Source organism: Chaetodon trifascialis, chromosome 2 (assembly GCF_039877785.1).
Source record: "Chaetodon trifascialis isolate fChaTrf1 chromosome 2, fChaTrf1.hap1, whole genome shotgun sequence".
Taxonomy (NCBI): Eukaryota; Metazoa; Chordata; class Actinopteri; order Chaetodontiformes; family Chaetodontidae; genus Chaetodon; species Chaetodon trifascialis.
The window spans coordinates 6,410,798-6,433,770 of NC_092057.1; the positions used below are offsets into that span (position 1 = coordinate 6,410,798).

The window sequence follows — 22,973 nt, forward strand, 5'->3', positions numbered from 1 at the left end:
CACATTTCTTTAAAAGTTCCTAAAGCTCATGTTCAGTAAAAACAAAATCCTGAAAGCAGCCACATTAACACGACGCTGATCCTTGATTGTTGAGGTATGTATCTTATTCGTTCGTAATTTTATTTTGCATGTAAGACATCTGTGGTCATTTTCTATGAACAACGAACAACAGAAAGAAAAAGATAAACCTAGTTATTATATGGACAAACACATTTTAAAATTTACCACAATGTTCTCCAAAGTTGAGAAACCTCATGTCACCCTAAAATATGATCTCACTGTCCTGAATGCAGCAAAGGCTCTGGTGATGATGATGAAGGTTACGTGAAAATTAATACATTTATAGTTATTAAGGAGAATGAAAATACGAGGCCAAAACGTTGTCCTCAGGAATTGGAGGATGTCTTCTGAGTATTTCATATTTGGATAAGTAGTTAAAAATGATGCCATTGTTTAAAGTACACTAAAGGACAGAGACGTGCTGTGTTTTATTTCTGGTTAAAATTGCTCAGTTTACCAAATTTGTTTGTGTTAAACGTCATTGTGTCTGGTGGATGACAAAAGGCTTTTTTTCTTTTCTGGTCTCTTTTTGGTACATTAAGGAAAGTTGAGCTGTTGAATTGTTGAGCACAAATATGACATCTCTGAGTTTATAACGCTTAATGGTGATAGGCGAGTTCATTTAATGAAGACATTTGGATGTGATTGTTAGTCAAAAATGTGTTTTTCTTCTTGTTCCTTCAGTCGAATGTTTGAGCGTCACTGTGTGAATCATGTTTGACACTAGATGTCTGTTTTCACATTATTTCTGAAAGTGTAAATGTTCTCTGTGCTAATTGAATCTGATTTTAAGAGGCGGGCCTACGAGCATGATTTGTGACATCACAACTAGTTTAGAAGCCAATCCTGGTCCAGTGTTCAGCTTGTGCAAGGGAGATGTGGAAACCTCAAAGATGGACGTAACAGTGAGAGACATCTTGTGTCCAGCAGTTAAACTTGTGAAATGAAAAATATGTGCATATTCATATATTCTGGAATTTTGAATGTGGGAGAAGGATTAGGTGCCATTTTAAAGATTTTTATGTTTTGATTAGTCTTTTTTACCTGCTAAAACCATGTTAGACAGACCATTTTTATGTATGCCATAATACACGTGTGGGGAAGATATAAGATAGAAAATATTAAGTGAAGCTGCAGGATTTTCCATCTATATTTCACTTCAGAGCATCCCGAAAACACTTAATATTCGTCTGTGCTGATTTCAGGAATATCGTACAGACGTACATTTAAAATACTCACACACCACAGCTTCAATCTGTGTTATTAACTGAGAGAGTGAAAGACTGATCTCAGGTCAGTTCACTGTCATTTGACAGGGTTTTTGCTGCAGAGGATGACGGAGAGAGCCGGTCACGTCAACATCGCCATGATAGAAGACATCGGCACCAACGGGATGGCCAGGTCAAAGGTCGTGGACCAGAACAAGCAGCCTTGTGGTTCCACCGTGAGCTTCCACAACATCCAGTACAAAGTTCAGCTGAAGAGCGGCTCCCTCTGTAAAAGGAAAACCAGTCCCAGGGACATACTGGTCGACCTCAAGTCAGTGATAAAACCTGTGCACCCTCAGCATCTGTTCGCCTGTCCTTCTTCTGTCTTTGTCAGTTGTATCTGTCTCTTTATCTTCTCGTCTCTTTATATATAAATATTCTGATCATTCACACACAAAAATGCTGCAGCTGTTACAGAAACACAAATTTTCAGAGATCTATGGATTTTTAATTGGTCAGCTGTTGTATAATAATAATTTTTAGTTCGGTAGAAAGTGTGTTTTTTCAGATTGTTGCTTATTTATTCTACACGCACACACTCAGCGCTGCTTCAGATTAACTATGAGACAAAAATATTGTGAATCCGGTGATTTCTGGTTTGTTGACTTTCATCGTTTCTGGCTCGATATAAAAACATGTTGAACTTAGTTTGGGAGGCTACGTGACAGTAAAGGAGCTGCGTTCTTCATGTCGATTCAGCGTGGGTCATTGTATCCTTATCCAAAGCAGGACAATAGTGAATAGACTCTTACATTGGTTTCTTTCTGATGGTATTAAACACAGCTGACATTTCCCATGGAAGAATGAGTCATTTCACACAAGTTTTTGGGCCTTTTCCCGCCTCAGTGTTAATTATATGATATTAAGCATGGTTTCTTGCATATAATCTCTCTGATGCACTAAAGAGCAGTCTGCCAGGGAAACGAATTAAACACCATCACGTGATCCACTGCCAGGCTTTTATTCAATCTTTTAATTCCATTTTATATCACTGACTCTTTTTGTGTAACTGCTCTCTCTGAAGTCAAAGGATTTGCTTTTGAATTTATTACACCACAGTATAGATTTGTGTGTGTGTGTGTGTGTGTGTGTGCGCGCACAGCTTTCAAGAAATGCTTATGAAACTACAAAAACCTTTCATGATCATTATTTTATTTGGGATTAGGGAGGAAAACTTAGAAAATGTGCTGTGAGGAAAACGATTTAAGTGCTTCTGAGTTTCATCACATGTCCAAGAGTCACATTAATCCACTTTGTTTCACACCCCTCACATTTGTGTGGTAAAACTGTTACAGTTAAGTGAAACTCTTAGATTATTCACCTCAGAAATGGATGCAGGTCATTTGGATATGATCCAGTCTTTGTCTGTAAATGAACTGATCCGTGTTGCGTTGTTTTCTTGCAGTGGGATTATGAGACCTGGCCTCAACGCTATTCTTGGCCCGACTGGAAGTGGAAAATCTTCGTGAGTATCACACAGAAAAACTAAACAGCCACCTGCACATGTTGTAGATAACTGTTTTGTGTGTTCCCTTCAAAGATTCTTGGACATTTTGGCTGCGAGGAAGGATCCTTCAGGTCTCTCAGGAGAAGTCCTCATTGACCGAGCGCCACAGCCTCCAAACTTCAAGTGCCTCTCTGGCTATGTGGTTCAGGTGCTTCATATTAATTACTTAAACCTGCATGAACTGAGTTTTTTTTGCTTGCTAGAAACACAACAGTGATATATTTACTACCTGTAAGCTTGATATGGCAAACAGTTGCTTACTTACACACCCAGTCTGAGCCTGATAAACTCTTTCTGGTTTGGTCTCCACCAATTCCTGAGACAAAGATCGGACTCCTCGTCTCCGCTGTGATCTTTAAGCTCGCTGTTAACTAACTGTGTGCTGTTTGGTGCTGGGCAGGTCGAGTGCAGCGCGTTTATTAGAGTGTTTTCATGGCAAACGAACAGTTAATCCATTCTAACAAACCTCTGTCACATTACAAACAGACATTTTCTTCCCAGTCTCTGACCTTTGACCTCAAGCTCTCGTCTCTCTTCCCAGGAAGACGTGGTCATGGGCACCCTGACCGTGAGGGAGAATCTGCGTTTTTCGGCGGCGCTGCGGCTGCCCAGCTCTGTGCCTCAGAGTGAGAAGGAGGCTCGAGTCAATCGCCTCATCAAAGAACTGGGTCTCACCAAGGTGGCTGACTCCAAGGTAAACGTCCAGCCGCGTGTCCTGCCTCCAGCTTCAAGACACCGGGTGAGGGTCCGGACAGTGATTGTGTGGGTGTTTTGCTCAGGTGGGCACACAGATGACCCGGGGAATCTCCGGAGGCGAGAGGAAGAGGACGACCATCGGCATGGAGCTGATTATTGATCCGTCAGTTCTGTTTCTGGATGAGCCGACCACAGGGCTGGACGCCAGCACTGCCAACTCCGTCCTGCTGCTGCTGAAAAGGTGTTACAGAAGCTTTTCTGCCATTCCTCATTCTTCTTATTCTATGATGGAAAACAGCCTTTTTCCAGAGATCAGGATTCTGGGTTTTACTGTGTTTTTCAGTATAGGTTTAAAGTTACAGTTAAGCTAAAACGTAACATTTTAGGCTTATTTTAGTGCAAAATGCTTTTAAAAAGAAGAAAAATGATGCAACGACTTAAACCATAGTGGTTTTCATGGTTTATGAGCAGAATTTACTTTAATGAAAACGACTTTAATTTAGCATAATTTATGTTTAACCGTTTACATTATTGGGGTATTTATCAAACAGTGTAATGCAGAGCCTGCAGCTGTTTGATAATAAAAAGCTCTATAATTGTAATATCCCACACTAGTCACAGTTTGTCTGTTCAGTCTATCTTTTACAGTGTTTAATTATAAGAAATTATTAAACTGTTACAATTAGAAAAGGGATTTAAAAGCACATATGGAAATTGATCATAATGAAATACTGTAATAGTCTTGACTCTAAAACACAATAGCTGTACTGCATTTGTATTTTTTCACTTCAAAGGCAGCTTAACTGCACTGTACTCTTAATATTTTTACTGTGTGTCCTCTCAGGATGGCCAGTCATGGAAGAACCATAATTCTGTCCATCCACCAACCACGATACTCCATCTACAGACTGTTTGACACTCTGACTCTGCTGGTTAATGGGAAAATGGTGTACCATGGACCAGCGCCAAACGCTTTGGACTACTTCGCCAACATTGGTGACTATGTGGAAGTTTATTATCACCACAGGATACCATCTGACATGTTAATAATGTCACTGATGTTTTTAACAGCACCTGGAAATAAACGTAGATGGTTGTGCAGCGTTATTCTTCTAAGTCTTGTAAGAATCAGATAATAAAAAGGGAACGCCTCGAGGTAACTCTGGACACACATCTTAAATGTTTCCTGTATATTAAACATGGATTGCTGTGACCTGTGTTCCAGGCTATCCCTGTGAGCCCCACAACAACCCAGCTGACTTCTTTCTGGACGTTATAAATGGAGACTTCACCGCCACAACCATGACCAAAGTGCATGGGTCTGAAGGTACTCCAGCTGTCAGGGTGACGTCTTCCTTCATCAGAGGATGATGTGTCAACATCTGAAAGTGTTTCCTTTTACAAATAAGACATTGTACATCACATTGTAACCCTTCGTCCCAACTTGTCCAATCCTTTATGAGTTAATTGGTGTCTCTCATTGTTTCCAGTCCTCAAATGAATAATTTCCCTCCCCGCCAGATTTGGACTTTGAGGAGCTCAGCAGCTCCAGGCAGAGCATTGAGGAGCGCCTGGTCGAGGAGTTCAGGAACAGCAGCTACTCCAGCGACACGAGAGCTGAGCTGGACCGCATCGTCCAGGAGAAGGAGTGCAGCTCATGTCCTAAATCATCCCGCACCATCACCTACAACAGCTCCTTCTTCCATCAGCTGCGTTGGGTGCTTAAGAGAACCTTCCAGAACCTCATGCTGAACCCACAGACATCTGTGGCCCAGGTAATACATGCCCACAACTTAACACAACTTAAAATGTCCCAAAATGTCAAACTGTTCCTTTAAACCACTCCTTTATGTTTTAGGTAGTTACTCTGAAGTGAAAGTCTAAATGATCTTTTCTGAATTTGAGTTTTTTTAAATGAATTCTGTTAGCAGAAGTTATATCTAGTTTAAAGAGTGTCATCCTTACCGCGGTTTTAATGATTTGTGCACGTTTGGCAGTTTTCAACAGACAAAAACTGAGCACTGCACACCGTTTTCTGACATCTGCTGATCTGAGGAAAAGTCTCCTCGGCTTTTTATCCTCAGGTCTCAATTCAAGCCGAGCATTCAAAAGAGAAAGTCTCAAGTAAGCCCTCAATTTTGCAACTTGCAGGTCTCCATCTCTGACAGACGCTTAATACACTTAAAGTTCTCTGTTTTTAGGGTTAAAGGTTTAATCATGATGCGGCGCCACTGTCACCTTTACTCCGTCCAAACACTCCAAAGAGTGAAAAGAGCAGAGAAATAATGGGTGTTAGCGCCGTTATCGTCATGCACAGGATGCGTAGACAGCACTCCGGAGGGGTCAGGACTTAATGCCCTCATTAGTCACCCCATGGCAGCAAAATGCCGTCAGAAGTCTCCTCACTTTAAGAATTATTAACAGCTAATTGGCCCTAAATAAGTCAAAATAATCCTACGAGAGGGGCTCTAGGTGGCGTGGGCGCCGTAATCGGCTTTTGTGACTGTTGTGACCCCACTCTTGCCTCTTTGGGCCAGGATCTGAACTGATATCATATCTGGCCAAAGCCCCTTGGCCGTGGTCCGAGACTCATCACATGATGGCGTCATGACCTATCATGAGGGGCTGTGAGGAATGAGGTGAAAAAGGCTCAACCGTATTAGCTTATCCCTTCACCCTGGGAACCGCTTAGTCCTGTCATAATCTGTAAATTGTTGGGATTAAAACTTGTGTCCCTTTCATTTTCTTCACTCTTTTCTGTCATCTTCCCCCACCTTTGGCTCTCTCGGTTTGACCGGGCTGGAGGAGGAGCAGGGCGTCCACTTGACCCCCTGATCCCCACAAACATTAGCTTTTTTTTTCCCAAAGAGGACACTGCTTACGTTTTATTTCCATTCTTCACAAAGAACCCTGCTGTTCCATACTCATCTTACAGCTTGCAAACACGCTCACGCTCTGTAGTTACAAACAGGACTTTTCTCGATGGTTGCTTCTCTTGTCTCACGTTGTTTTCTGGGCAGCTGGGAGTCAACATCTTCCTCGCCCTCATCGTCGGAGCCATTTTCTTCGGGGTCAAAGACGATCAGAGTGGTATCCAGAACAGGTGAGCCTCACACATGAATCCTCTATCCTGATGTATTTCCTGTACACAGAGGGCCGGAGCTGCCGCAGCTCAGATATAATATTTAGATCATTTCTGTTAATCTAGAACATGATGTGGCCATATAGTATGAGCATATGGATCCTGTTCAGCTTCTTAAGTCAGTCGGTGCTGTTAGTAAAGTGTGAAAAGTAGAGCAGTTTCTGCATCGTTAATCCTCTTACCATATTTTACGGGGCACAACCTGGTACTCACAAGCCCAGTGAAGCACATCAGAAATCTCAATGGCCTGCCGCCTTCTTTCTGTGCACGCTTCAGTGGAGTATAAGATCCCGATGTCGTTACATTCATGGTCAATGCATAGGCAGTGTGGCAGGCTATCTGCCCCTCCCTCCTGTCCTCTGGGTGCAGGGCCACGGTGGAGTCAGCCACCTTTTAAGTCCCTGTATGTGTGTGTGGACCACGCACCATAATCCACACAGTGTAGACTGTTCAGAGTCAACTTTGTCAGCGTCAGACAATCAGTCTTTTCATCAACACGCCATGTTCGGTCAGACTTAAAGTCAGCAGTGGTGGAATGTAACCAAGTATATTTCAAATATGCACTCCAATGAAAATCAAGTTTTAACCTTCTTAACTTGACCATCAAATGTTTTTTAAAGGCTACAGGAGGAAAGTAAGCGCTCAGCATCACGGCTGAGCAGCTGGACCTTCATCGTTTGCTCTTTTTGTTCTTTTTGGCAGGATGGGCGCCCTCTTCTTCATCACTACCAACCAGTGTTTCAGCACCGTGTCGGCGGCCGAGCTCTTCATCATCGAAAGGAAACTCTTTGTGTGTGTAATCTGTCAGGAAGTCGCACATCTATGCGTTCGACTGAACATACCTTTGAGGGCAGAGCTAGAATCTGATTGGTGCTTGGGTTTTCTTGTGACAGGCACGAGTACATCAGTGGCTACTACAGAGTGTCTGTGTACTTCCTGTCTAAGATCCTGTCTGACATCACCCTGCGCACCATCACCTCTGTCATCTTCAGCTGCATCGTCTACTTTATGATCGGTGAGACTCACAGAGCTGGATCCCAGTCAGTGAGGAACACTTTGAATCTTTGAGTGCTGGATCGAGAGGCGCTCACCTTTTCCACACAGGTACGGCAGCTCAGTATTTAATCTGTGTGTTTGTGTCCACTCAGGCCTCAAATCCACAGCAGCAGCCTTCCTCGTCTTCACGCTGACGGTGACTCTGGTGGCCTACACGGCCACGGCCATGACCATGGCCATCTCTGCTGACCAGAGCGTTGTGGCGCTCGCCAACATCTTCATGACCATCACCTTTGTCTTCATGATGGTGAGAGACGCGTCAGTTTCCAGAACTTTCTGCTGTTTTCCAGAGAAGTTTTCCAGTAAAAAAATCTCCTCTTACTGCTCATTAACCTCCTTGTTCATGTTGTTTTTAAGACAATGACCTTCTGCTAAAAAAAAAAAAGTCCTCATGTCATTAATATCACAGCTTTGTTCAACGTTTTAATGCATTTATAATGCAGATTATTAATAGCAATAAAACACACAAACTGCTTTTATGGTGTTTTGTCAGTGAAGACACAGCAGAGAAACTAAACTCATGGCGCCTGGTGGCTCAGAAGCCCCTCTGACAGCAGGCTTCATACTCTGAACGCAGGAAACTCACAGCTGAGACTAATGGCATTAATCAAGGCTCTGTTCCATTTGGATGTGTCAGCACAGCCTCAGTTAGCATCAGTAGGAACACCTGTGAACACCTGTGAAACAAAGCCTGTAGCTCCAGTTTGTGTTGTGTTTGTAGATTTTCTCAGGCCTCCTGGTGAACCTGCCCAGCATCATGGACTGGCTGGCTTGGCTGAAGTACTTCAGCATTCCTCGCTACGGCCTCGCAGTAAGTCCAAGTGAAGGTAGTAGAAGCATTGAAGGCCGTATTCCTCCAGTGATTGACCACAGTTCAGCATTCAGTCTAATGAGCTGTACTGACTTTGCATTGATTGGCTGCGTCTGTGTTCAGGCTTTGAAGATCAATGAGTTTTTGGGTTTGAAGTTCTGTGAGGAGGCGGTGATCCGAAACGCCAACGTGTCGGCCGCAGTGACCAACTGCAGCGTGAGCGCCGCTGGCCTGACGTGAGTACACCTGCATGCTAACTCTGGTCTGCTTCCCTAAACAAAGACGTTTCCCGTCCAGTTCGTCCATCAGACCTCATGTTAAACATATGTGACCGGCTGGGGCTCGTGTTATTTCAGATGCACAGGAGAGCAGTATCTGGACTACCTGGGGATAGAGTACACCACCTGGGGACTGTGGGAGAATCACTTGGCTTTGACCGTCATGACCTTCGTATTCCTCATCATCGCCTATCTGAAACTCCGCTACATTAAGAAATTCTCCTAAACGTGTGAATGTGCATCCTTTCTTTTTGTCTTCAGTGAACCGATAGATGTTCAACAATACAATCATCGTACAGTTATTTGGGAAATACACTTATTTACAGATGGCGCTCCTATGTCTGTAAGTATGGAGCTAGGAGGCGTTTAGCTTAGCTTAGCATAAAGACTGGAAGCAGGGGAAACAGCTAGCAAGAACACATCCACCAGCCCTAAAGCTCACTAGTATCCTGTTTGTTTAATGCTAACACAAACAGCGTCACAGTGAACACAGGACTCTGGGACGTCTCTGCGTCTGGTTGTTGTTTTTTTAGAAATAATTCGAGCAGGAACCCGTCTGTAAAAGCACAACCGGTATTCAGATATGACAACATTTGAAGTCGTAGCTTTGGGGTTCAGCTTTAGCTTGAGGGTGTATTTTTGAACTTTGAAGAGAGCCAAACTAGCTGGTTCCCGCTGCTTCCCGTCTTTATGCTAAGCTAAGCTAGCATTACTTCCTTCCTGGCTCAAGCTCCAGACTAAAACTTGTAATAATTGTTGACCCAATATTGAAATGAACCTATAAAGTTGACGTGGTGAACGTGTTAGGGAGTAAGATTCACATTTATTTGGCTGTTAGCGAGCTAGCTAAATGATGCTAAATTCTGTGCTATCTTCATGCTGTTTGGTGCTGAGCAGGAAGCTTGTAGTTCACGTTTGGAGCCGCCTGCAGTCACATCGTGACATGATTCTAAATCTGCTATGCTAAACCGTCTGCTATGCGTCTCACACCGCAGTGATGGTGGACAAACGTGATTTGTTTCTTTCAGGTTTATATTTCAAACTGTGGTTATTTATGAGTATTTCCATTTGCTGTGTCATTTCATAATCACTCTGCCTTTTTCTCTTCTTTTGTATTTCAGTCGCCTTGATTTTTTAGCTGTTGCAGTTTCCAGAATCGTTGCATTGACTGTTTGTAGATATTGCAGAATTTATTCACATAGATAATAAGTGTGTGTTCACTTCTTAAGTCCAAAGAAAATGTTTATATATACATGTGTACTCTGATGTAGTTTTTTGAGAAAATGTTAACGTTCATGGAACTTTTTCCAGTGCAGTCATCCAGTTTACATGTTTTGATGTTGACCTGCGGTAATTCTGTTGACGAGCGTTTGGTACCGATCACACTTTGATGTAGAAGCAGTATCATTTGGTAGCACGACAGTGTTTCTTTGTGTAACCTGAAGTACTTCAGTCAGTGTACAATTGGTCTGCTGAAGGTGCACAAATGTGAAATTCATCTATAGATAAACAAACAGTTCAACGTATGTAAAGTTTACAGTAATACAATAATCAATAAATATTTACTTGTGTTTAAATGGATTTCTTCTTTCAAGGAAATCAACAGATAATTAAAAACTCGACACGGCTAAATACGGTAACAGATTTGTACTTTCCCAATAATTACTGTCAGATTACATACTTGATTTAAAAAAACATAGAATTATGAGGAAGTTACCCGTAAAATAACACTGCTGAATACTTTAATTGTAGCGTGCAACATTTGTGATTTTTAGAAGTCTTGTGTATCTCAGTTACATTTTGTGTATTGTTCTAAACATTATAGTTAGGATTTCTTTCTTGTCACTACAAATGAATCATAAACCAAACCAGAGAAAGCAGAACAAACAAACCAAACTTATATATTTTAATAAAACTTTATTTTGGCATAACAGATTAAAAAAAAGAAGTAGATTGTAAAAAAAATGTAAGGCACAGGGGAAAAATAATAAATGCATGGGTTTCCCATGAACACTAGACGCACTCCAAATCGAAGTTTGTTTAAAGTTACAATATGTATCATAAAACGATAATAAGCTATTTAATCCAAAGCTTCATTGATGTACAGAAGATGAGTAAATATGACAGAACGTGCCACACTTGTACCTACTGTATATTAAAATGATGAAAAATAATCAGCAAAATTAACAGCCGCAAAAACGCCTTTTGGTGTTTGTAGAAATGCTAAGATGTGAGATACAGAATCAAAAGCTGCTGAGTATGTTTACGTCATGCGCTGTGTATTCTGAATACTTCTGAGTATGCTGGTAGGGATAGTGTATACTGTGCTGTAATACTGTGCTGTCCCTCTTTCTTCGTTCCGCTTTCACACGTCGCCGCTTCCCTTCATCGTCCCGTTAAAGTAATACTTTGTAAAAGCTTTAGATAGTTTGGTGAATACTGTTCGATGTCTGTGTGGAGAGCTTCACTCGCTTTCAGTGCATTTAAGTGTTTGAGGTGCAGCGCGTTTGATTTTGTCACCTCCGCTGAAATACATCAAGACGTCTGAACAGCTTCAATAAGATGTCTCGTTTTGGTCCCACGTCTTCCAGAGTGGAATATTCTTCAGCGGGTCAGGTCCTCACACATGGCCGCTCCCGGGCGCGCTCGCATCAAGGCCGTCGGTGGATAAGGAAGAGGAGGGGCGGGGCCGGTGGCCGACGGGAGTGGCCACCTGCGGGTGGCTGACCTGTGACGCCATGTCGTCGGACTCCCAGCGCTCCAGTTCCTCCCTCACCAGCCTCTCCATCTGCTCCCTGTGGGCGTCGGTGTCTCGTCCTAAACGCTCGTCCTGACAGACGCAAAGAGATTCAGTCGTTCAGGATGTGACCATGCACAGAAGAAAGGCTGCAGGAAGTCTGACAGCATGCACGTCTGTAAATCTGCAGATATGACACACGCAGCAGGACAGGATTCCCTTTTCTCCCAACACTGAAGCACAGCTTACCGCTGCTTCCTGAGCTCTACATTTATTTATTTATTTATTTGTGTGTGTATAGAGAAATGTTATGCGGTAGAGTCTTAAGGCTTCACTGTTCTGAGCTTTAGTCACACTCTGAGTTTTGATGTTTGAATGCATCATTAAGCATAACTTTCTCTTTTCTGAATTACAGAAACTGTTTTTCCACCAATACGTTTAAGAAGGCAAATTCATGCAGAACGCAGTCTGGAACCAGCTACTGAAACCTGCGATACATTTTGGCCACTTGGGGGCAGCAGAAACGAGCTGTAAACGCAGGACAATCAGATAATCACCTTTTGATGTTGCAAATATGTAATCAGTTGCTTATTAACGTCAGTTTTTTCATCTTATTTCTCACCACCTGGTGAATCTAAGTAGCTTTTATCTATTTTCAGTCTCTAGCGACTATTCAGAACTGGCTCTTTCGCTGCTAAACACTTTGCTCCCCAGCTGGTCGTTAACAGAGTCTGTCTGCTGGTGCATTCTGGGTTTTTAGAGCTTTTGTGCTGAAATAAACGTGATGCTACTGTATGAGAGCAGTGAGAAGCAAAGCTGTAAAACTGCCTCAAAACGTGAGCTAAAAGACGTAAAGCTCCATAGAAATAATATGAATCATTTGTGCGGGTGTGTCACACTGAGCGACTCCTTTCATTTCTGCGCTGACTGCGTGTCCGCTGAGTCTCACCTCCATGACTCCGTCCAGCAGCCTCCCCAGCACGTCCCTCCTTTTGAGCTTGGCCCTCTCCATGGCTTCCAGCTTCACAATCACAGCGTCGATCTTTGACACTATGCTGCCGATGGAGTGCTCCATCCTGTCCACACGTCTCACCAGCCTGAGAGACACAGAGACACATTAAACTGTGTCACACCACTCCAGTCAGACCAGCGTGTGTGACCCTCAGAATGATTGACAGCTGTCACTGTTTAACCATAAAAAAAAACACTCCGTACACTTGAAACTCTTCATAGGAGACGCCCCCCGAGCTGCTGCCGCGACGGCGAGAGCTGTGGCCGCTATCCTCGTCGTCATCTTCCTCAGAGTCATCCTGGGTACGGGGGAAGCTCCGCCCACTGCTGGGTCTGGTCAGCGAATTACGTTCCAGATCCAGGTCCTCCTAGCATACGAGCAGAGAGACACTGAGCATGTGCAGGCATGGCGCCACAAGCTTTTCTGTGCATTTCTTATGAAATGCACAGAAAAGCTTTCTTATGCTTTTCTTATGAACAAGCTGTAGGCATCATCACTCACTCTCTCTCTCTCCAGGTCGTCTCTCATTTGCTGGTGTTCGTGCTCTGTCAGCTCCTGGTCGCCGTCGTGATCGTACTTGGCGAAGATGGCCTGGATCTCTGCATCCGTGTGGCCCTTTCTGAGCGAAGAGAAAACATGGAACACGCTCAGGACACACAGCATGAATCTGATATTCACAAAACCAAACACCACATCTAACAGTGGGAAGTTTCGGCATTATTCGAGGTTCTGTTCACCCTTTCAGATCCTGGCGGAGCTCATCAAAGTTCAGTTTGCCCCCCGCCTGACGCAAGCTGTCGGATATGTCGTCGACTGCCGTCTTCTTCAGCCTCAGCTTCATCAAAGCTTTGTTACAACCCTGACAAGTGAGTAGCAGAATGTCGATAGGTTGTACAGACAAGGACAGAAACATGCTGTGACTGACTAACAAAGATGCTCCCAGGGTCAGATGGACCTGCATGAAGCACCAATCAGCAACTTCCTGCAGTGACTCACGGAGGTGGCACTCCACTAACACCTTTCCAGTCTCTGATATTCTTTTTCTTTCTGAATACCTTTAATTATCTTTAATTATCCGTGTATTTGGAGAACTGATCCTTCTCTCTGTCATTATTGGCATCGTGGCTTTTGTTGACTTAATGGAAATCAACGGAAACAGCTGACAGATGGAGTTCAGTACCTTCTTAATGAGGTCAGTCATTTCCATCTCAGACCTCTGCTGGGACATGTCAGCCTTCACCTCAGAGTACGTGTCATTGATGATGGCCAGGAACATGTTCTTTAGACAGGAAATGAGAAAAGGTGTTCCTGTTAGTGACGGCTAGACGTAAACAACACAAACAAACAGGTGGGACCAGCCGGACTCACCATGAGGATAAAGAAGATGAAGAAGACAAAGGTTGTGAAGTAGATTGGTCCGAGCACTGGATTTGCCTCCTCTATTTCTGAGAACTCAAAGTCTCCCAGAATGATCCGGAACTGAGTGAAACTACACAAACAGGAAACATTTCAACACCGTCATACAACAGGAAGCATCAGATGTTTGGGGTATTGGTACGACTGCTCTTTGACTGCTCTCACATGCTGGCCTGGAAAGTGCTGAAATCGTTGACTTGGGTTCCAAACACCAAGTAGGCGAGCTGAGCGTACGCCAGGAAGATGATGAAGAACATGATGGCGAAACCCACAAGGTCCTTGGCACAGCGAGACATGGTGCTGGAGAGCTGACTCATGGTCTTGTTGAAGTTGATGAACTTAAAAAGCTGAGAGGACGAGAGAGATGATTCATCGCTAACGTGCACTGTGATCGTTTTGGACAGACGAACCGAAGGGGAGAAGATCTGTACCTTGACCCAGGTGAAAAAGACGATGACGGCGGCCACGTTGTTGAAGCGGACCTGCAGGTTGGCCAAAGCCTCAAAGCTGGGGTGAGCAGTGTGGTTCTCCAACAGGCCTTTGAGAAGGCTGCCGACCATCGCCGTCCTGGTTATGTTCATGATGATAGCAACAACACTAAACTGAAAACAGAGCAGAGAGACGATTCACCACAAACTCAGTGAACGGCTAAAAGGAGACGGTTAAATGGAGATGAATCATCGTAAAAACACTTTGATGCGCACCAAAACGATGAGAACGTCCAGACAGTTCCACAGGCTCTTGAAGTAATGCAGGCGGTGGATGCGGATCTCCAGCACCTCCTCCACCACATAGTAGACGATGAAGAGGCAGAACGCCACCTCACACAGACCCACAAAGTAGTCCCAGCTGGACACGTATCGTATCAGACGCACCGTTTGGAACTGCCAGGAGGTCACCGCCCCACCTGTGGCAGGAAACTCCACCAGCAGCCTGACGAGAGCAGCACACAACCCGAACTGTCAGCGTTCATACAATCAGAGTAAGTCGGTGCAAGATGAATCTGATAGCAGTGCTGATGATCAGTTAACCGCCATCATCGCAACGTTCGCTGCTTCTGCTTCTCAGATGTGGGGCTTTGTTCCAACTCTCTCATATTATTATAAAGTGAATATCTTTGGGTTTAGAAATGTTTGTCGTTAGAGGAGGCAATGTGAAGATGTCACCTGTCTGTGTTCCCGATTCATAATTGTAGAATAAATGTAAAAAGAGCAACAGATTTCTGAGTATTGAGGAGGTTCAATGACATTTGTGGCAGTTAAACTGTTCCAGCAGTGAACTCACTTCAGTTTTGTTTCCTCTGGGAGTTTTTGATTGATTGATGCAAACGAGGTGCCATTATTCTGTCATGACTGTGCTGTATATATAAATCTATGGTTTCAGGTCAGTAAATCTGAAATCTGGTCACGAGCATCGGTCTCAGCCTTAGCTCTCTGGACAATGGACATGGACATGGACATGGACATGGACATGGACATGGACATGGACATGCTGTGCTTGATGAGTCTCACTTGGCGATGCAGAAGAGGTTGATGTTCCCATTGTAGACGGAGAAGTCGAGAAACACCGCCCGGGTGCCTCTGTCCAGCCACAGGTGGTCTTTGAGAAACCTCAGTTGGATCGTGGACTCCTCTTCGGTGCGGGACAGGTCTTGGTGGTATCCTCCACCTCCGTATTTCGACACCTGACCCCAGTAACTGCTGCCATTCATCTCACTCTCTGTAGCATACACCCACCTAAGAGACAGCAGAAAACAGACTTAGGATGGAGGCATTAGTTGGTGTAACACACATCACGCAGCTGTAGTCTCCCTTTGTGCTCACGCAGTGCCGTTCTTGGGGCCAAAGGGGGCGGTGTCCTCGTTGGCTGGGGTGTACATGTTGTAGCAGTCCTGGACCTCGTCTCTCAGATCATCGTGGACCGAGCAGGACTCGTTGCGGACTTTGACCTGCCGGAGCCGAGGCACCCCGAGGAGCAGGTTCTCATAGTAGATGAGACTCTGGTTCTCCGGCAGGCTCTTGTTGTTGTACCACACCTCCCAGTACATGCCACTGAGGAAAGGTCCCTGTGTGAACTGGAAATGAAGAATAGGGGGGATTAAGACGCAGAAGAGGGCTGAGTTTGGGGAAATTCACTAACTCACTTTATTGCCACAAGTTCCAACATCGATGCTACTCTCATGTCTGCATGCTAAATATGTAGCTATGCTAAGAGATGCTTAGCTTAGCATAGCGTAAACTGACAACAGGAGGAAAAAACTAGCCTGGTTCTGTCTGCAGGTAAGAAAATCCATTATTCCATTGTTGGTTTTACCTTCCAGAAATCCTCCATGGTTGAGAGGCTTCTAAAAGTGGAAGTGTCCCCTGCAGACAGCGGCGTGTCCAGGAAAAGCTGAGACATGACTTTGGTGTAGTAGTACATGTTGGCACTCACCATCCCGTAAGTCACTGCAGAGCAAACGACAATTTAACATCACTAATGATGAAACATGACAAGTTAAAATGCAGGAAGACAAACAGGAGAACTAACAGGGAGCAAATGTTTTACTGTCTGAAAAACGTGTTTCCATCCAGAATGACGCCGACTTTTCAAAGACGTGACGAACCCAAAACATGAACTCAAAATCAGATGAAACGTTGTTTTGTTTCACTTCTGCATTAGTCTCCTCCGTCAGTGTTCATCACAGAGTTACTCTGGAAACTGCTTTTAATAGTCCAGCTCGGCCTGGCACAGTCTGCCTTCACCCCGTCTGCCAGGAAGTCATTTCCTGATCCGCCCTAAACCACACTTTGGCATTTTTCATTGCAGCAAAAAGAGAGCAGAGAAGCTTCACCATCAGTTTTCTCCTCACTCGCCTTTTAAATGTGGGATTTCCATCAATTTGTTTACCGTCCTAAAATGCAGCCATCAAATTTGTGCACGCTGGAAGTTAAACCTGCTGACAAGTGTGGAAGATTCGATTTTCAGCTGCCGAAAGCTTTAAGCACAAACTGTGAGCTCGGAAAAAAGCTTTTCAGCCACAGGAAGGTGGCCGAGCCTGTTTGGTGCCACAGTCAAAGATCAAGTCAAGGACCAGGTTTTAACAAGCCAAGTTGGTCACATTGCTCACAGCTGATTTGTTTTTTTGTATCAATTCTTTTAGTTTCCTGTCAATCAATGTAGTTTGTTTACTGGATGTGATCAACGGCTGCCGAGTGACAACAATAAAAATGTGACTTTAGAGTCACAAGAGTTCAAACTCTCTGTGTTTCCTGACCTTCATGGAGCTGTCGCACCACCACGAATAGTTAATCTAAATGTAAAAATCAAGCTGATTTAGCCATTATAATAAACTTCCTGTGTAAAAATAGTTCAAACTGCAAACAGCTGATTAGGTTTATGATGAAGAATGGGACTGGGACACTAGAGGAGGGGACAGGTCCCAGCAGGGCCTCGTCGCTCATGGGGAGGCTGATGCAGTTTAGATGAAGACTGATTCCTGTTAGGTTTATTCCTCCTCAGCGTCAGCAGGCTGAGGGCTGCTCATGGTGGATGAGCGAGTTGTGCACAAACACGCGTCTGTCATTGTGTTCACTTACAGATACAAATAGTGACGAGGAACGCCACGTATGTGAGCATCTCCCGCAGGACGTTCCTCAGGTATCTTTCTCTGCTGCTGTCGCTGTCCTCCATCAGCTCAGTGCCCCACAGAACTGCACAGAAAAACAGCCATTCAAGAGGACATCAGCGTACTGAGGACACGGTTACAGCACTTGTTCTGGCTTCCTCTCGGCTGTGGAGCTGGAAAGAGCAGAAGTAAACCGGCTACGCGAACACATAAATATTAGAGCACAGACTTCGTCCACCTCAGGAAAGCTCATAATGAGAGAAGTTCTGGATAAGCTCTCTGATTAAAGTCACTTCCTGCTTTACTTTGTCTTTTCTCTTCATTTTACTTTAATTGTCTCTTTTTTAATTACATTCTGGAATTTGTTCCACTGATTTCATCCCGGTCCAGTTAACATCTTTGTTACACGTTCTCCACTTGGTTCCATGTTATCTGATTATTTTATACACTTTTTTTTTATCTAATCTACAATTAGAAATATGTAGTTGATTTTTATTTTGTCCTTTTTATTGTCTGTTTGCTCTTTTTCTACATCACCTTCTTTATCCTTCATTCTTGTTATTACTGCTGCCTGAAACAATATAATTTCCCCTCTATGGGATCAATGAAGTTATAATAAAATTGTTGATTTTGATCCTAAAATTTCCACTTTACATTCATGCAATATCATTTTTTTCCATAGCGAGCCTTCTGTGTTACATATATTTACATGCATTTTATCTACTGTGCAAAAACACTGGACTTAATTATCCGTATCATGTGCAATTTCTAAACATTTCTATTAGCAATATTATTTTTCATACTCTTGAATGTATAGTTTATTTTTTTTATCTTGTATTTTATATTTATATTCTCTTCTCTGTCTCCTTTTTTCCTGCTTCTCATTTCCCCGGCGGGAGGTAAATAAAGTTATATCTTATCTTAATATTCGATTGGTTATAATATATTGATCACTTTGGACTTTAAATCAGTTACATGACTAAATACAGCCTGAAGCCTCGCTGTCACTTTGTTCTTCCATCATCCTGCTGTCACCTGAGCATGAAGAGCGACTCACCTCGGATCTTCTGCAGTATCTGCTTCAGGCAGCTGCGGTGCTCATGCCGGTCCTGCTGCTGGGCATCCACGGTCGGGGTCGGGTAGAGTCCTCCTCGGGGAATGTGGGGGCTGCTGCCCCCGCTGGTGTAGCTGCCCAGGCCGCTGCTGCAGCTGCTGCTGGAGGCCGTGGACACCGACCTCCTCCCGGGGCTCGCTGGAGGCCAGTCGGCTTCCATGATCTCATCCTCGGGCTCGAATCCCGGGTTATCCCGACTCCACGCTTGTCTGGACGGAGGGGACGGGGTGCCTATGACTCCTCCGAGACCCAGGTCTTGATGCTGGATGTTCTCCATCTCTATGCCCTCGCCGGAGTCCAGTCTTTGCGGCACCCTGCCGGCCTGGCTCTGCGGTAGCTGCTGCGGTCTGACTCGGGATGAACTCATGGTCCAGTTAGCGAGCTGTTCTTTAAGCTAGCTGTTTTTTAGCTGGTGCGCTGCATGAGCAAAAGTGATGTAAAAACACAAAAATCCCTAAAACGACTGAAGCATGTCGAACTTTGGAGATACTCAAGTGTTATATGCCTTAGAAGCGAAGCAGACAGATTGTGAAAGTTAGTGAAATAACTGAAAAGCCGCGGATATAAAACTTTTCTCGGACAGTCGAAGTTAGAGCGGAGACATCGCAGGGAGGCTCCGCGGCTCCTCAGCACCGAACCGTCCAGGAAACCTCCGCTATGAGAAAACTTCAAGCGATCTTCAGATTAGTCTCCAAAAACGATGCCCGGCGTTAGAAAGTGATGCCTTCAAAGCCTTAAAGTTGTTACCTAACTGCTACCTTCGTGAGACCGCCACTCGCATGAAATCTCCGTGTTTATGTGAGGAGGGAAAGATGGATCTGCTGCCTCAGGGCGGCCATCTTGTTCCTGAACCGTTCGCTCCTCTTTAAGCCCCTCTCATTAGTTCGGGACTCGGGTTTCACTAAATCATGGCGTCCCAGTAAAAGATGGAAAACATTTTCTTCACTGAAACACCCGCTGAAATTCCTTTTTTTTTAAAATCAGCTGCTCTCTGCATTTAACGGCTCGTGAAGTCGAAGCTGCTTTGAGATCGTTTTAGTTGCTTCGTGAACAATTCAGCTCAAACTTAATTTGAAAGTCTATCTTTAAGCCACGAATGGCGATCAATAAACTCTGAATTTGTTCTGAAAGGTGTGAATCTGAGTTTAGATGAATACAGGCGTTAGCATTACGTAATGTATGTTTGGCTCAGCTGTTGCTATGACAACAAGGAGGTCTGACTCCCGGCGGCTCCACGTGACATCAACCAAACAACAACATGCTAACAGCAAAAGTTTGGCTAAAGTTTAGCTAAAGTTTGTTTCGACTTTCAACATCTGATTTACCTAATTTTTTCATCCAAAACGGCTTTATTCCATCTTATCTTACATTCACCTTCAGTCAGCTCCAACTCCTGTATGAAAATACAGGATAAATACAAAATAAACACAAAGAAATGTATTATTATTATTATTATTATTATTATACCGTTAATTATAATTAGATTTCTTTTGTAGAAGCATAAAGAAGCAAGAAATGGAAATGCTCAGTTAAGTGAAACCTCAAACTTACTTACTTACTTACTTACTTACTTACTTACTTGCTACTTACTATACTTAAATATAGTACTTGAAAAAAATGTACTTAGCTGCTTTTATAATTGAAAGTAATCAAATACATTAGCTCTGTCATTAATGCTAACTTTGTAAAACTTGTATTCTTGCTGTTGTTTCGGGTGTTTGAAACACTTCACGATTCTTAGATAAATATTTGTTACGTCCATATTTGAGAATGAAGTGCATGAAGACATTTAAAGATCTTTAACAGATGATATGATAGCACATGTATGTAGTAGATAAAGGCTGTCCAAGAGAAGCCTGAGCCAGCCCTAACTATAAGCTTTAGAGAAAAAAGGAAAGTTTTAAGACTACTCTTAAACCCAGAGAGGGTTTCTTTGTCCCAGATCAAAACCTGAAGACCGTTGAGCAAGATGTGAGCTTCATAGCTGTTATGAACCGTGAAAGCTGTTATACACCATTAAAACCTCTGCATTTAAACATGTTCACATTTATTGCTGAAGCGGTGTGAGTGACCGACCAGTGTTTCCAGTCTCATTTGCAAATGTCTTATTGGTAAAGAGATCTGCCTTCAGGTTTAGTCAGCTGATGAAGTTTAGTGTTTGTGAGCTTGCTTTTCTGTTAATTTCAATTCTTGTCTCGTGAAGGCAAACTGGTAAATCAGCTTGATCTCCTCAAGGAATTGCTTGTTGTTTCAGGGTGTGCATCACCAGTTTATTACATGAAGTTTAATTGATGGACAAAAAATGTGAAAGTGAGAAGTCAGAGCGAACAAACTGATTCATGTTGGATTTGAGTTTATTTCTGATCAATACAAACTTTAGTCTGAATAAGAAGTACAAAAAGTTCATTTAAAGCTGAAATCCAAAACTGTCTACACACTGTCGCCCTCTGCAGCTGTGAGAGGGAACTCAAATACACACAGTTACAGTGGAGCTGAATTGCTGCCAATCAGTCACTGCAATCAGGCCCGCCGATAGGGGGGGACAAATGGGTCTGCTGTCCCGGGCCCAGGGAGAGGGGGGCCCACAACTGGGCCCTCATTAAATTGTGGAATTAAAAAAATGTCAGAATAGTCCTATTAGTGGAAAACTATTATTTCAATCACATTACAGTTTTTTATTTGTATTCTCCTAGTTGTCCTTGAGAAATAGTGATCATGAACCCTCCCACCCCAAACACAAAAATGGTTTGGCCTAGATCAAACTTTGACGTTGTTATTAATTTGAAGCTGAGAAGGCGCGCGGGTCTACGATCAAAATGTCTGGTAAGCACAAGTCCGGTGCCCAGAAAAGGAAAGCAAAGATAAAAAGAGAAGAGGGCAACAAAGGGTTGAGAAATGTTCTAAACAAATATTTAAAAAAAATGTCCCGACAGTGAAGCTGGGACGAGTGGAATAGAGCAAGGTAAGTAGTGCAGCCAACCTTGTAACGCAGCCTAACTGACTAGCTCTAATGTTAACGGCCATTAGCCTAGCTTGTACAAAGCCTGACAAAACACGTTTTCTTTGACAGAAACAGAGAGGAGGGAGAGCGAGCAGCAGTCAGGAGTCAGGAGTCAGGCTACGGGTGGCGGAGAAGAGAGAGGGGGGTTGTGTCACGGTGGAGCCGAGGGGCAGAATGAGGCTGCCGGTGACGGAGAAGAGAGAGAGGGGCTGTGTCACTCTGGACCGAGTCCGGAGCAGCAGAGTGAGGCTACCGGAGGAAGAGCAGATGAGAAGAGGAGAGGAGAGGAAGAGCAGATGAGAAGAGAGGAGAGGAGAGGAGAGGAAGAGCAGATGAGAAGAGAAGAGAGGAAGATAGAGAGGTGAGGAGAGGAAGACAGGAGAAGAGAGGAACTAATGTCAGTTATGAGATGTTCATTTGGTTTTGAAGTTACAGAACTGACAATTCTAGCATGACGTTGAACTGATAAAGTTTTCATTTAAAGTTTGATATACATGCATATTTACTGTATTATCAGTTGACAAAGAGAAAATTCTTCAAACTTAAATGCCTAATTTATTCTTCCCTGGTCTATTTTTCCTGCATGTATAAGAATTAGAAAATGTGTATGCATAACTCTTAATAATATTAGCAGGTCCTTTGTGACAAGTATATAAATGTCATATTTAACAAAAATCTCAGCTGCCATGGAGAGCTAAGATTTTCCCCTCGTATAAAATACCTTATTTATTGCATTATCACAATATATCAAACATAACTGGTGATGTTTAGTGACAAAAAAACCCGGCGGTGGTGGAGCTGAGGGCCCATCTAACATTATCTTGTCCCGGGCCCAGACAAGACTGTCAGCTGGCCTGGTTATATATGATTTTGTCTGTCTCTGTCAAGGTCACGTAAAAAACAAATCCAGCAAATTAAGCGGGTTTTTCATTGTCGCTATGTCATTAGGCCTCACTGAAGCACGTCTGAGCACGTCAGAATCTCTGGATGCACCGGATCTCTTGGCAGAGTTGAGGATACTTCCAGAGATAATCCCAAAGGGAACAACTAAAGCACTTAAACACTTCGATACCTCAAAGGGATTGAAGAAACTTTCCCTGTGAGATTGCGCTCAGTAACGGTGGCATCGGGCGAACGAAGCTTTTCAAAGCTGAAACTAATTAAGTCTGGGCGGGCCTGAACACCACAAATACACACACACACACACACACACACACACACACACACACACACACACTGAAGCCACCACACATCAAGTATTTGAATGG

The 22,973-nt window shown here is 43.6% G+C and overlaps 2 protein-coding genes across 3 annotated transcripts; one reads left to right on the forward strand and one right to left on the reverse strand.

The window, feature by feature from the left end:
* Positions 1–1,426: 1,426 nt before the first annotated feature.
* abcg2d (ATP binding cassette subfamily G member 2 (JR blood group)) lies at positions 1,427–9,069 on the forward strand. The gene is made up of 15 exons (XM_070975162.1): positions 1,427–1,599; positions 2,734–2,793; positions 2,869–2,983; positions 3,377–3,529; positions 3,615–3,772; positions 4,376–4,527; positions 4,757–4,875; positions 5,070–5,306; positions 6,552–6,634; positions 7,376–7,465; positions 7,567–7,688; positions 7,822–7,976; positions 8,451–8,540; positions 8,664–8,776; positions 8,897–9,069. Exons 1-15 carry the CDS (start codon positions 1,427–1,429, stop codon positions 9,042–9,044), a joined length of 1,968 nt encoding a protein of 655 aa, XP_070831263.1. The 3' UTR covers positions 9,045–9,069.
* Positions 9,070–10,719: 1,650 nt separating this feature from the next.
* On the reverse strand, positions 10,720–19,552 carry pkd2 (polycystic kidney disease 2). 2 transcript variants are annotated; one of them, XM_070988212.1, is made up of 15 exons: positions 18,648–19,552; positions 17,562–17,675; positions 16,297–16,430; positions 15,807–16,057; positions 15,495–15,719; positions 14,688–14,916; positions 14,415–14,585; positions 14,149–14,330; positions 13,936–14,056; positions 13,748–13,846; positions 13,305–13,426; positions 13,069–13,186; positions 12,771–12,934; positions 12,505–12,652; positions 10,720–11,648 (listed from the first exon to the last, which is right to left on the reverse strand). In XM_070988212.1, the coding sequence occupies exons 1-15, from the start codon at positions 19,069–19,071 to the stop codon at positions 11,439–11,441; spliced, it is 2,712 nt and encodes a 903-aa protein (XP_070844313.1). In that variant the 5' UTR covers positions 19,072–19,552; the 3' UTR covers positions 10,720–11,438. The 2 variants fall into 2 exon arrangements, with proteins under 2 accessions (XP_070844313.1, XP_070844314.1); XM_070988213.1 differs by having other exon boundaries at positions 10,727–11,648; positions 12,771–12,931.
* Positions 19,553–22,973: the final 3,421 nt, after the last annotated feature.